Below are 15,109 nucleotides of genomic sequence, written 5' to 3' on the forward strand. Positions count from 1 at the left end.
GAGATTCCAAGACGTGTTCTTTTTTCTGGCTCTTGTGTTGTCCAATTTATTTTTTTGAATCAGGGTAGATACAGCATCAAGAGGATTTCAACAGTATGACCCTTGGGGCTACAGGTGAGAACCTCCAGACATCAGAACTTCAGGAGCACATTCCCAGGTGCAGTCTGTGCAAAGCCTCAAGCTTGCTGGGGAGAGGGGCCAAAAACTGTTCTAAATCCTCTGATTTAAAAAGAACCTTTATATCTCTAGTATCCACTCTGTATTGCTCAAGAGATACCACTTAAATAAATTGTCAGTATCCTTATGAAATCCCTAGGTGGAATGCAGGTACAAGACATCTTTTAAAAACACACAAAATGGAAGAACTGTATTTTTATTGCGGTCCTCATTGCTGTGTGCCCATATCAGCACATCAGCTCTATTAAAAGTACTCTCCAACACATTTATAGATTTTAGTTTTGACACTAAGAAATGCGGCATCTTGGCAGTCCTTTGCTGGAGGCTTCTTGGTATCTATTGCCAGATGTAATTAGAAATCTGAAATTTGTTTAAAAGGTTGGTGATCACCATTCTTTGTGCTTTAACCCTAAGTTATTTAGGTTTCAGATACAGAAACAGGAGTTGCCAGAGTTAATTTTTTTTCACAGCATGACGTGTCATCTGTATGATGAAACCATCTTTAATAATTCAGTTGGTGCCTGCAAACAGTTGTTTAGTGATTGTGTCCTTTCTGTTCAAATCTGCAGTAAAACTCATTTGTGTGCTAGGTCACTAGCTGTTTCAAGTCAGCATGACCCTGCTGATTTAATTGGTATACACTGAGAAGACCTAGTTAAAAATACCTTTGTAAATTTAATACTTATCTTTTATAATACTTACAGACAAGACAATGCTGACCAATAAAAGAGACATCTCATGTGTTTTACAGTATCCTAGTTTCTTTTATACAGATGTCTTTATTTTCACTGATGGTTGTCCTTAAGAGTACTTAAATCAGCCCTGCAGCAATTTTGCTTTTGAAAAGGGCTGGGTGAAGCTGATCATGTAATAATTTGGTAACTCAAGAAGACATCTATTAATATTATATAATATATATTAATTAATAACTAAAAATCTTTGTGTTTGAACCCGCGATTCTTTTAAAAATCCTCACTTTTTTCACAAAGCTCTGTTGTTCGCTTAAAAATATTCAAACTGAAAATAAAGACACATGTTGTTCTCAGTGGGAGAGAAAGTGTCAGGAGACTAGAGCCAGAGCAGCTTACAGATTAGTCTCCCAAGAAGAGCCTGGTCTGTGCATGTGTTATGGAAGCAGCTTTCTAGTTACCAGGCACCAGGTGGTCACCTATGGTTGATCTAAGAAGCAAACACTGCCACAAATGCTATTAGTAGTGTGTAATGAGATTAACTCCCCATAGTATTTGCAATATCCTCGAGGGGTTTTTTCACTGAAGCAGCACAGGGCTGATAGCACCCCTTAGACAATGAAAGAGTTTAATCTTTCATTTGTTGTATGCACATAATTCTCATCGGCATTAATAGGAGTTAAGCATGCACAAAAAGGGAAGAATAAAGCTTGGAAATTTAGGCAATCATACTATACTGGAGTTTTCCAAGAGTTTCGCAAAGGACCAGGCCAAAATTATAGAGACTGTTTCTACTGAGTGATGTTAAGTATTTTCAGAGATTTGCCAGATTTTGCTGTCACACTTTCTGGTTCATTGATTTCTGGTTTCAAGTTCTCTGACTTCTGTTGGTGGGTATTTTTCTCTTGTATCAGTGGATATGAGCTATCATTGCTTTTTGTTTATGCACTGCTTTTTGTTGTTGCAGTTTCAACCACTGATAAGGATAATTGGTTTGTGAAATTTACTTGAATATGGGTTTGCATTTCCTGAAGACACTGCTGTCTTTTTCCCCTCTCCCTGTTTTTGATAATCTAATTAGAGTACAACATTGTCTTTTTCTGCTTTATAATATAGTTCAACTGGTTGTGCTATCATCCAAAGCACATAATTCAAAAATTAAAGGCCAAAGACTGGAGGGACTACTTTATGGCTTATTTTAATTCCAGAAATGAAGCCCAGAAGAATGTTCCCTTTGTGCAGAAACTGGTGTTCCTTCTCATTTTCTCCTCTGTAAAATCTAGCATTAATTAATAGTATTTGCCTGTATTGTACACAGAGGCAATTGATTTCATATTAAATTTGCAGTTTGTATAAAACCATCACAGTGAAGAATTGCACACATGCAGTAAAGAATCAGTGGAGGAAAGTGTTTGAGGCTTTTAAGAGGCTCTGCCTTGGGGTGGAACAGTTGCTCTGCTCTTTCAGACCAGGAAAGCTGTTGCTGCTAGAAAAGGACAGTGAATTTAATCCAGAAATTGATTAGCAACACTGTTTATATGTAAAGCAGAATAAAAGCTTTGGGCAAGTTTTGCAATGAAGCCAAGAAGCCGGGTGGCTGCCAGGGGAAAAGATTATACCTGGTTCTCATTAAAGGCTTACAAAAAAAGCATCTTGCTGTATTTTGTAGTGCTTGCAGGGATTCAGGGATATTCCACAGCTGGTGAATTAGTTGATACTAGTACTACATTCAGTAGAATGCCAGTTTCCTAAAATGCACAAAAATAAACCCAAGTATTAAAAAATACAAGTTTTCCACTCTAATAGAGCTGTGATGATTCTATGATTTGTTTGGGGAATAGCAATAAGGCTGTGATGTTACTTGAGAAAGAAGAACTTCACAGTTCTTCAAAGAGACCCACTATGTAAAATATGTTTAAGGAGATATTTTGACTAACAACATAGGGGTTTTCTGGTACATAATAAGCATTACAGTACAGGGATCAAGGGTGGATTATTAACCTTGGGGTTTTTTCCCAAGAAAAATATGCTGATTCCCAGACTACAGGAAGATTCAAATGTAAGTAATTTTAAAATACTGCAAAGTAAAGTGTTTAATCTGCAGTGCAAGGCTCCTGGAACAGTCTTAGTGCTTCTAAACATATCTGTCATTCATTATTCGTGATCTGCCAAGGTGAGGAAATCCTCTCTAATTTGAACTAGGAGGAAGAATAAAAATTGTATCTAAACTGAGAAATTTTAATAAATACATGGCAAAGAAAACCTGCTTCAGGGAAAGTATGGATTCCCTATGTGTGAAGCCCTTATAGGTTGTATTGAATTGTCAGATTTTCAACAGGAATGGCAGATGAACTTGAAATTTAATTGCATGTAAGGTAATGATACCAAGAGCAGAAATATTCTCCAGAGGATTTTAATTGGAGCTTTGGGTTCGGCTTCAGCTGCCATAGTGATAAAAATCCATTACTAAGAAGGCTGCAGCAATTTAGAAACATTAACAGAAACCTTCTGAAGTGATCAAAATTCAGATACTTCTCCCTAAGGACATATAAAAGACTAAAAATGTATTCAGGTAAGGATGTCTGGGAAGACAAAAAGCAAACTTCTGAAATAATTTTTTTCTGAAATACCCATTTCAGTATTTATTTCTTTGCAACACATTTTGAATTTACGTCATCATTTCCCTGATGCTGCTGTGCTCCATTTTCCTCGTGAAAGTGGGAGTTGCAGTGAAGTGCAAGAAGCATCTGCAGAGTGTGCTGCAGAGGAAAGGAAAAAACTTTCCTCCCCAGGCAGTCAGGATGTTGTGGGCTGAGCAGCACAGCCAGGCACTGCAGCACAGGGAGGTAAAGTGGAAGGATGTTAAAAAAAAAGGTTTTAGCAATGGCAACATTTGTAAGGAAATAAAATAAATTTAACTGAGGTTGTTGGGTATTCTTTTGAAATACAGGAAGGGTCTTGGCTGCTTGGTTAAATGCCACTGAGGAGAACCATAATAGCTGATGTTTCCTATCTTGATTTCAGAACAGATATTCCTCATTGACCTCAGTGGCAATATCCCTATGGAGTACACTTATATTTGAGTTAGATGCTAAGCTTGTTAATGGAGATTGGCAGAATCGTACTTTGTTTTAAGAAGTAGTCAAAATAAATCCAATAGTTTGGTTGGTTTGGTTTGGTTTTTTCTCATAAAAAGCAGCCCTTGGAAAAAGTGCCAAGCATGTTTGGTGCAAAAATCTGCTAAGCATCTTTAACAGCCCAGTAAACAGTTTTGTCTGTAATGTGAATATACTGGTCACTTGGTATTACAGAAGCATGCTTAAGTTTCTAACCAGTCCTATGAATTATGAAATATGTTGTGTTCAATAAACCATGAAGTATGACATAAGGGTATTGAGAAAGAGGTAGCATTTTTCCCAAAGAAGACTTTATTTGGCTATTTGACAATTGAGATGTGAGAGACGCCTTTTCTGAATAACTGATCGAAGTTAAAGTGCAGGAACTATTTTAAATAAATTATACTGGGAAGTGGTCTGGTCTGCTCAGGACTATTTTAATTACTGGGTCCAAGATGTTTTCCAGAAGTAAAAGAAGAAATTTTCCTTCTTTCCAGACAGAGAGGGTTATGGAAGTGGTCTGATGTTGCGCAGCTCTCCATCCCTCCTTGGTTAATTCCTCCCTCCCCAATGCAGTTTCAGCTGAGGGCTTTTCTTGACCTTCAGGATTCATGAGTCAGCTCTGCATTACTGCAGTCTCCCATGGTGGTGTGTTCTGGCTGCCAGCTTCTATGCAGTACTAGGACACTGTGCTGTGCTGCTGAAAAATAAATCCCCAGGTCTACGGACCAGTTCTGCAGTGCATCCTAGAGCAATGCTGTTTTCTATGTAGTTCAGATTTAAGGACAGGAGGGAGGCTAATGAGACACAATGAAAAAGCCTAAAAATATAGGGCTGACCATGGTATATATGTCATTAATTTACCATCTTGTTCTTAAGAGCTTCTTAAGATATTACTTCTGTAATCTAGAGATATGTAACTCAAGACAAATGCTTACAGAGAATCTCGCATTTACCTACCTGCCTGCCTCAATTTTGTGACAGGCAGAATCTATGAGAGGAAAAGATGAAGTTGCTTGGCTTCTGCCTAGATAGTCCCAGACAAAAAAGTCCTTGCAAAATTCACTGGATGTTGTTTTCTGTTGCCTTTTAAAGCTAGAAATTCAAGATCTGCAGTGATAACATTGTTAGTGTTAAATAATATCGGTATCTTAACAGTCAGAGAAGTAGTTTATGAAATAATTTCATCTCTGGAAAGTAGCTAACAGGTCAGGTAAAAAAAAAATTCATTATGCACAGCTTAGCTTTTTAAGTATTCTGTAGTCTCTAAAACACAAAATTGTGATGTACTTGCAGAACCAAAAGGATTGTCTAGCTACAGCACTCTAGTTGGCTTCTAAAGGCTCACGTTTCTGTTTCCATATGACCTTGGATATTGTTTCCATATATGTATTTTATGGGATTAAAATTCTGTCACACTTACCAGATCTGTTCTAAACATAAAATAAATTGTGAATGTAGTTGTTTAGAGATCACAGTGTCTATAGAGTCTGATTTTAAAAAAACAGTATGTGGAAATATTCTACAACATGATTAAGATACTTATTTCAGGGAGCCACTCAACCTGTGAGTATTTTGGAGGAAGATCTTAAATTTTAGTTATCTGGAGCATTAATAAGTGCTATATGTTGCCTTGAAAATAATGGAAAATGCTATGTAATTCATATAAAAAGGATCAAAGGGCAAACCAATTAATGAATCAAGCAGTCCTCTAGCATCTCTGAAACTGCATGTTTCAAGGTTGGAGGAGCGATTCATCAGGGAGATAGTGGCTTCAGGTAAATGAATTGTTGATGAAAGCCCATGTCAGAAATTGGAGTTGCAAAGAGGTGTTGTCCTCTCAAAGCTGCACTGACTGCAGCCATGATTTTGGTTAAGGCAGTTCTCATGACTAGGAACATTGCATAGCCCTCTAATCAACACCCATCACTATTCTCTTTCTGCCCTAATGTTAAACTACCCTGGTCTTTAAACACTCTTTTTTTTTCCTCTTTCTGTAAACACAGAAGATAATTTATCATACAAGTAAGATCATAAAGCTGCACTTTCCTTTTGGAAAGCATAATTTCAGCTGCTGCAGTTCAGATTTATGTCCTGTGCTTGCCATCCTCTTGCAGAAGTCACAGTGCTGCTAAATACTGGTATACAAGGATTCTGGGATTTCTTGTCATGTGAATTGTAAATGAAACAGATCAATGGAATAACAGAAATGACAAGAGCTCAGAGACAGCCATGCAAGGCTCTGGCATCATATGAGAAAGCAAAGACTGTTGCCAGGGTCTGTTGTCTCTACAACTGGTTAGAATATTGTGTAGTTTCTCCAGAAGCATGGAATCTTATGTGTTAGGAATAATTGGTTGTCATAGGAAGTATCAGGAATGTTTGATTTCCTAAACCAAGAAGGACTCCAACAATCAGACTGTCACTCATTTCACAAAGATCCTGGTCCTTTTTCCCATTAGTAGTCAATTTTAGTGCTCCACAGCCATAACTTGCAGCTGAAGTCCTTGAACAAATTGATGCTGTTGACTGACTATTTGGTATATTTTTCCTTAAGCAAAGTCAAGGGTGAACCCATATATTGAGAGCATTGGATTGCACTACTGCAGCAAATGTTTGGGTTTTTTTTTTTTGTTTTTTTTTTTGTTTTTTTTTGTTTGTTTGTTTGTTTTTGTTTTTGTTTTTGTTTGGTTGGGTTTTTGTTGTTGTTGTTGTTGTTGTTGTTGTTGTTGTTTACTCTGATTTTATTGACATTTTCAGAAGTATTGGTTTAAATTTCATTTCTGTCCAGAGACTCAGTGAATCAATAATGAAATCCATAGGCTACTTGGTTCAGTTTTTGCAACATAGTCCCTCTTTGGGGAGATAGATCTATTCTAGTAGACACTAAAATTATAATATGTAAAAGTTTCTTATTATTTTATTTTAGACTGAATTGCTTCAACTTTTCTCTTCAGGGTAGTCTTTGATTTTTAATGCTTTAGGAGTCCTTCATAATGTCCTGAAATTGTAAGGTATCAAGAATTATGTGAGAAAGACAATTTTCTGAAGGTGAGAAATGAGAGTACTAATTTGCCCGACACTAGCAGATGGGAGTGAAAGGGCAGCAGTTTGCCTCTACTTGATGAATGGCTGTATTTTGACAGCAGATTATAAGGCACACAAAGATGGCAAACATGCAAGAAATCAATATTTAGTGTGAAAAGTTGATACAATTAGTCTTTTGATCAACAGGGTGTGAAAAAGGTGATGTAATGTCTTGAATTAACTTCAGGATATTTCAGGGCAAATGGTCGCAGAGCAGTGAGGCCCCTGCAATCACTTGTAGTTCTTGCAACAGCTCCTAGCACAGCTCAGTTCATAAGTCTGCAAGTATTAAAGTTTGAGGCAGAAAATATGAATCCAGCTATGAAAATTAGAGCAAACAGGTTGATTCGCATTCTCTCACTGCTAAGAGTCCTGAGAAAGGACTGGTGAACTGGGTTCAGTATGTAACTGGAGGCTGAATCTTGCAGTCACTGTTCAGACTGCATAATCATCTTCTGTCTAGCCTCCCACTTTCAGGGCTCTGTTATTATCTGGAGGTATAAACCCAAATGAGATCTGACAGATAAGGACTTACACAAAAACAAAAAATGAAATTGTGTGCAACAGATTTTGTTTCATTATATAAATGTGAGCTTAAAAATGAAAAAGATTCTATACAGGAGGATGCAGGACATTGCCTCTCAGGACTTGTAGTTAATAAATTGTTCAAAATCAGATGTGGGTAGGAAAAATGTTTAACTATCAGCAAGCTGCAGCTGAACCAAATGAAACTTAAATATCAATTCCATTTATTTGAGGAGAGGGACTAAATAAATTAGATGTTTATGCTTTATGGAGAGTCACAACACAGTTCAGAATTCCAGCTGATCAGACGCAAGAACAATTAACTGAACTTTGCAGAGATAACACATAGGTCCCTATGAAAAGCATGTAACATTAGATATGAATCTGAATCTACCATGGTGTCCAGAGCAAGCAGGTTTAAATGATGGCAAGGAAAACCGTCACACTTTGCAGTTAGTGTCATTCTTCCACATCTTTGTCTCCATCAGAGGGGTCAGCAATGTGAACTCATTATTAGATTTGTTCACAGCTGTCACATCAGCTCGGCATCCTAGCAGGATTTTATTTTCACCTAGAAATGTGTAAAGTACTCTGATATTCATACATATATAGGAGTTATTGCTGGGAGAAAATTATTATACCTTCCTTGCAGACAGCCAAAATTTAAGAAGCCATTGGGCTGAATTCAGCCCTGGAGGCAGTGAATCCATCTTCTCTGGCATAAATGAAATTATGTGTTATGTGTTATGCACACCCCATTGTGTCAGCTAGTTACAAGACTGAATGATTACCCTCCACAGTCCCTGGAATCACCTGCAGGGCTTTCAGACCTTTCCTGGAAGGCTCTTTCTTAAATCCTGTTCTTGTGGTCCTGTGCCTGGATTTTAGACAGCCATTTCTCCATCAGATCTGCAAATCATTTTCTTCTTACTTGCAGATACAGAACTCCAGATTTTTACAACATCAGAATTTGCTTCAGTGACTCTGTAAAATCACTACCTTGCTCAGTGCTGGGCACTTACCTACTTCTCCAGCTTGCAGTTTAGTTTAGCAGGAAGCTTAGAATGCTTTGGTATCCCTTTCTCAACAAAGAAGGTGGAGAGGATGGAGTGCTCCATATCATTTATGCAAGATTTCTTTAGATAATTGATAGTCTGCTATAAAAGGGGGGTCTCGTTCCTTTCTCTATGGTCTGGAATTGTTGTTGCAATGTAGTGCCTCCAGGCAGACAGGATATTTGGGACTGATCACAATTGCATATTATTTGACAGTTTAAACCCATCGATCTTTGCATTGAAAACAAGGAGAAATGTATTTTTTCAACTAGTAAAATACATAGCAACCATCAGATGACCAGTTGTCCAGACTCTGAGTATAATATAGAGCAACCACTAGGAACCCAAAGTTAACACATCTGGTTTTGGAGGATAAATTTGAAGTCCACACTAGAAATACCAGATGAAATAGTGAGCAGTTTGAAGTTACTTAAAATGGATGGGTTATTAGATTACTGTTAGCTAGGTGAAAAGCTCTTCTTTTCCAAAGAAATTTATTGCTTTCAATGTATCATGTGCAAGGGATATGATTGCCTTCCAGTAACCTTCATCAGACATGGTAAATCTGAAACAGAGTGTGGTTGAGATGATTCTTGAACATCAGTTATTGCCTCCCAGCACAGTGGCTGACAAGATCCAATACTGTCCTTCAAGAGGCTAAGCATTCCTTACAACTTTAGGGATGGATGTTTTATGGTTCATTTTGGAGGATTTCTCCCCTCAGTGTCTGGAAATTCCTCTACCAGACATGGGGCAGCTGGGGGGACCTGGGCATTGAAGCTACTTTAGAATGCAGAGCAGTGGGGCTTCCTAGCTGCAGAGGGATCATTGCATATTCATGGTGTGTGGGAAGGGTCATTAGCCAGCCTTGCAGGCTGTGCCATCTGTTAATACCACCCAGCAGGGTGGCTGGTGTAACACAGCCCTCACACAGTCTTCTGGCAGTGAAATGAGACTTGGAAGTTCTTTACCACGAAAATGAGAGATGTTTGAAGTTGCCAGAGAAACGTGTTTGAATGCCAGATCAGGTGTTGAACAGTTACCATCCTCAGGCAGAAGGTGTACTTCCAGGGAGAGTACTCCTTTCACCCTTTCTGCTAAGAATGACCACAGGAAAGATTTGCCTGCTTCCTCTGTGCTTACTTTGTGTAAGAATTGCATTGATAGGGAGCAGGTGAATGTTGGTGTCTTCCTGGAGTGGCAGGAGAAGCTGGTGGAACCCCTCTACTGAGTAGCCTGTTACAGCAGGCACACCCATGGGCTGGGTTGCACAGGCATGCCCAGGAAAAAGTGTGTCAGTAACGATGCTTGGTTAAACAAAACTTGAATGGTGACTTGGTTTCTTTCCCTTGCCATTCATTTTCATTTTCTGTTTGCACAAATTTAACATAGTCACTGTTAGAAGTGCCCCTGATGTTCATGTTGCTTGACTGGTCTGAAAAAATTACCTGTGTAAGTTAAGAAAACTGTTCTGTCGCTTTTGTAGGAAGCATGACAAACACCATCCCCATCTCAATAATCACACAATAAATATCATTGATACTTGGATGAGTGGGGGGCATTAGGATCCTATGGCCATAGTAACTGGGTTGATGAGTGCAATTTTAAGCAATTTTCATATGCTATTTACTTCACTCTGTTCTTGTTCTGAATCAAACATCTACCGTATATGTTTTTAATTTGAAGCTTTAATTAATTAAGTCAAAAGATGAGCAAATACTTGGATTTCTTCAAAACATAAATAGTATTTATAAATTAGTCTTTAGAAGTGACTTTGACTTGTTTCCTATAAGCAGGTAAAATCTATCCACCCAATCACTTCCAAGCAATGTGGAAGTTTCTTCCTTTCTTCTGTGTCAAACCACAGAAATTATCTGTCACATGTACAGAGAGGCTGCAGAAATCCAGTAAAGCAACCCCAGATGTACACAAGTCTCAGGCTCTCCCACTCCCATCTGTAATAAAATAAAAAGTTTAAAAAAAAATCTGTAATCACAGTCTCTTGCCAATTTATGAGGTGCTGTTGCTGCTTTCTGCTCCCACACTGTGATAGTTAATTTCTGTCTGATAAAACTGTTCCCATGGGAGACTTTCCTTCATTCCAGCTGAGCGTCTCAGGATATCAATCTGGGCAGCAAGCCTGCATTACTCTTACAAAATTACAAACAGTCTTTCATATTTCTCCAGTGGTGACATGGGACCGTGTTACTGACATGAGCAAGTAGCTGCAAACTTCCCAGGTGTTCCATGGGATGGGAGCCCTCACAGTGACTCACACCCTGCCAGTGCTGGGTCCCCACCCTGTCTGCTAATCCAGAACATGTTTATGCCAAGGGGCTGAAGAGGGAGACAGTCACACGTGCATCTCTGAGTGGACACATGTACACGGTGCAGACAACTTGGCTGCCTCTGGAGATCAGTCTCAGGGCTCATGGACCCACACAACCACTGCAGCAGGGTGTCTGGGGGATGTAACCCACTGTGCTGGCCAGCAGGAGTTGTGACTCGTCGGGTCCAGTCCTGTCCAGCTACAAAGACAGACGACTTGGAGCAGCTTCAGTTAAGTCCAAATCATGTGCTTTGAGCCCGATGAAAGCTGAGCATCTTTGTCTGACTTTGCATGTGGCTAATTGCATTTCTCTTCTACCTGTGCTTAATGCGTTCATGTCTAATGATACATGAGGCTTAGTTTAGCCTGAAGCAAAGTATGTGCTCAGTGTCCAACTATTAAGCAAGAAATTTCAGTGTCCACTAAAGGGTGATGATTCCTTTCATTTCCTTAACAATAAGATTCAATAAACTCCACCTAATCTCTTAATCTAAGGGAAATCTGACAAACAACTAAAATATCAGAGTATCTTCTGAAGGAGTCTGTGGTACCAGAGCCATCTGGATGTTTAATTGACTGCAGCTTTACATGTGCATTTCTGACAGACAAGGAAGTAAAACTGTAAAAATAAATTGAATTGCAAAGGGTAATATCAAAACTGGATGTTGCAGAGATGAGACCTGCCCTCTTCTCCTTCTGTGATATATAATCTGTATTCTTCTTTCCAGGAAGCATAGCAGAAAGAATATATGTTAAGAAAACTAGTTTCTTCAAACTAAGTAGAAATTATCCCTAAGTTTCTAGGCACTGTCATGAACAAGAGAATGGACTACAACCCTATCTCACATTTTGCTTGAGAGCACTATTTTCCTACTCCATCACTTTCCATCATTTAGTTGTAAGCTTGATTGCTTTTAAGTGTAGAGGTCCCCCAGAGCAGCAGCAACAGATGCAGCACTGTGGGGGCTGAGGGGGCAAGGAGGAGGAAGAAGGTGGGACTGGTGCAGGCAGGGCAGTGAGGAAGGAAGAGGGAATTGCTGGGGCAGGTAGGGCAGCACTGAGCCTGCCCAGGCAGGGACACTGTGGGAATGGCTGGCTGCCCTTCCTCTCACACCATGCTCTCAGGCTTGTGGAGCTCCTTTCAGCCTGACTGTCCTCAGCCTTGCTAATTTATGTCTCTTTACAGGGGAGGTTTTCTAAGTTGGCAAATAGGTCTGTGTCCCGTACTCCCTTTTAAGCCTAATTAATTATTTTAATTGATTAATATTGCGCCAAGCAGTTTGCTCGGAAGGGACAGCTCTTCTGGTTTTTTAGACTAATTACCAGTCTGGATTTCTGAAAGACAATCCAATGCTAATTAATCTCACTGCAGTTCTCACACAAAGAGACCCTGATAAGAACTTGCCAATTAACATAAGGGGGGAAGAAAAAATCAACAGTCCTGTTTTGTTTTTCTGGCATCCACTCCTAGTTAGATGAATATCACTATTTAGTACAGAGACAGACTAAGTATGAAAGCCAGTAGGCTGCAAGGCTGCTCCAAACTTGCCCAGACTTTACTAATTCAGGATCTAGACGTTATTTGTATGCCCTGTCTCTCTTGTTGCTTGACATTGCTTGGTGCAGCTTTTGTAAGCAGGAATGAGATAAAGTAGGGCAGCATGGCATGTGTCTGACCATCCCCACAGGGAACTTCTTGCAGTGTCCCAGTGTTAGTCAATACCAGTGGAAGGCTGAAGGGAGCATTGTGGGTTCTAGTTTTCACTTGGTTTGTCAGGGCCAGATGCTCAGCTGATAGGTGTTAGTCCCTTACCTGCCCCAGCTCAGTGAGACCAAGGTGAGTTATGGGGACTCCTTTGGACAGGTCAGCCAGAGTGCTGTCACACATGAGACATGACCAAACTCATGGAAAGTCCTGTTTTATACCATAATGGTCGAATTTAATTTTTTCTTTTTTCCTCTCTGCACTTGCAGGTCAGAAGATTCTTCACCACAGAAGTGATGTCTTAGAAACTGTAGTCCTCATCAATCCCTCAGATGAAGCAGTTAGTACTGAGGTAAGTAAGAAATACTTTGTTGGACATGTCATAAAACCTCCATTAAATGGACATGATGAGGGCACTGAAGCAGATGTAGTTGAGGTGATTATGGAGCATCAGTCACTGCCTGCCAGCTTAGAGACTGACAAACTCAAATACTATTTTTCAAAGTCTTAGCAGACACTGAGAGCAGGTCCTGACTGTGAATGAAAGGATATATTTGGAATAAATATAATGAAAAATGTCACCCATCCCTTGATTTGTTCCCTGGTTTCCCAGACTCCTGACAAATTGTCAAAAGCATAGAAATACGCCTCTGATCTCAGCATTCCTTTTCTCATGATACATTAAATTCTCTTCTTGATAGAGTGGAGGTAGCTCTGGTTAAGCTGCTTCTGCTTTGCCATTGTTTGGTAGCTCTAGATGCCTGCGTTACACATGAAAAAAGTGTCTGAAGGTGCCCAGGGACAAATTTGGGTCTGAGAGGAATTACCAGCTATGTGGTGGTGACTGTAGGTTCATCTGTGTGTCCTTCAAAAAGTATGTGATGTGATTAGTGAACCCTGGAGAGGGCCCATAAGAGGACTGCCAATTCCTTATGAACTCAGTAGAGTCAAAGAATAAAAGCTCAAACACAAAATTGATTTATTTAGTGAGTGAGACTGAAGGTTGAAATAATAGGGATAATTGCATTGCTGGTCTGTTCTGGGAAGGACTGGCAGTCTCCTTTCTCTTGGGAGATAAAGCAGTTCTGCTGGTGGTCACTGGTGAAAAAGCTATTTTGGTGTCAATAGCTAAATGATGTTGAACACAAACAGAAGAAAGGACCAAAACAAATTAAATTTCTGAATATAGAAGTTTAAAAGCCACCTTAGTCAATAGGAACTTACGAAAATACAGTGTATGAAAGTACCTTACAAGCTATTAGAGGTGCTTGGTAAGGATAAGGGGCTCACCAGGATAGCTCTATGCATTCATTCTGAGTAAAAAGCCATGAAGTGTGTGCTTGTGTGAAAGGGTGGAGGAGACAACTGCCAAAAGCAAGGAAATGCTATTTCTGTTACTGTTGCTTGTCATTCCTTTGATGGATGACTACGTGGAAGAACATGATCTGACACCCATTAATGATTTCTGAACCCTGGGCTTACTCCTCTGTCTCCAGAAGATGTTTGGCTATGTTACTGTAAATATTATCTCACAAGACTATGGGAGACAATCTTTACTTTACTTCCATCCTGCCAAACTGGTCACAGTCAGACAGATGAGATTTAACTTGGCTGGCTAAGCAAGGCTCTGAATAGATATAATTCAGAAAGAAACGATCAGAAAGAGGTGGCAGAATTAAATCAGAGGGTAAATCTGTTTACTGTGGCAAATAGGAAACTGAATTTCATATATCAGAGATTTCCAGGGTGCATTTGGGGGAGACAGAGAGATACCATGAAGCTCTGACTTCACCAGAAGAGGAACTGGAATCTATTCACTCAGGAAAAAACAACAACAACAACAAAAATACCCGAAGTGAAACAACAGCTAAAAAGAAGAAAACCAAGCCAAAGAAACAAACAAAAAATTGAAAGAAATACAATATACCTGGTAACCTTGCTCTTCATAGCCTTACCTGGTGGTAGTCCACACATGATTGTGCCTGAAGCTCCTGTCATGTTCTGTCAAATGCCAAGCACTTTCCTTAAGAAAGAGGCCCCAAAGGAGAGATTGTTGTTTCCTGAAGAAAACCCCAATGAACATTTACTTCCTTTTTACTGTAATATTCCTGTGACTGTACCATAGCTTGGGAAACCAGCAATCTACTAGTCTCTGTTCACATTCCATCTTAAACTCTGTTTTGACTGAGCCTGCATCTTGCTGTGCACTTCCTTCAACCAATTCTGTACTTTAACCAACAATTAAAACTGAATGGAATCGTCACCTTGCAGTATTTCTTCTAAAACTGAGTGGTCTTGAAATCATGAGACAAAGTTCTGATAGTCCTTCAAAAAACCTTATTTGTACCCAGACACAGAATTTATGTGTCTGTTAAGGTCTTCAGTGTATGCACATTATGATCTGTAATCTGCAAATATTTATTTAC

The 15,109-nt window shown here is 39.4% G+C and overlaps 1 protein-coding gene across 1 annotated transcript in view; it reads left to right on the forward strand.

Annotated features, from left to right (window-relative positions):
- MAP1B (microtubule associated protein 1B) overlaps positions 1-15,109 on the forward strand; it is a 70,572-nt gene that overhangs the window by 32,767 nt on the left and 22,696 nt on the right. The window contains exon 3 of the mRNA XM_056514047.1: positions 12,953-13,035. Within this exon, the coding sequence (XP_056370022.1) occupies positions 12,953-13,035 (83 nt within the window). The remainder of the gene's footprint in view (positions 1-12,952; positions 13,036-15,109) is intronic.

This window comes from Oenanthe melanoleuca, chromosome Z, assembly GCF_029582105.1.
Source record: "Oenanthe melanoleuca isolate GR-GAL-2019-014 chromosome Z, OMel1.0, whole genome shotgun sequence".
Classification (NCBI taxonomy): domain Eukaryota; kingdom Metazoa; phylum Chordata; class Aves; order Passeriformes; family Muscicapidae; genus Oenanthe; species Oenanthe melanoleuca.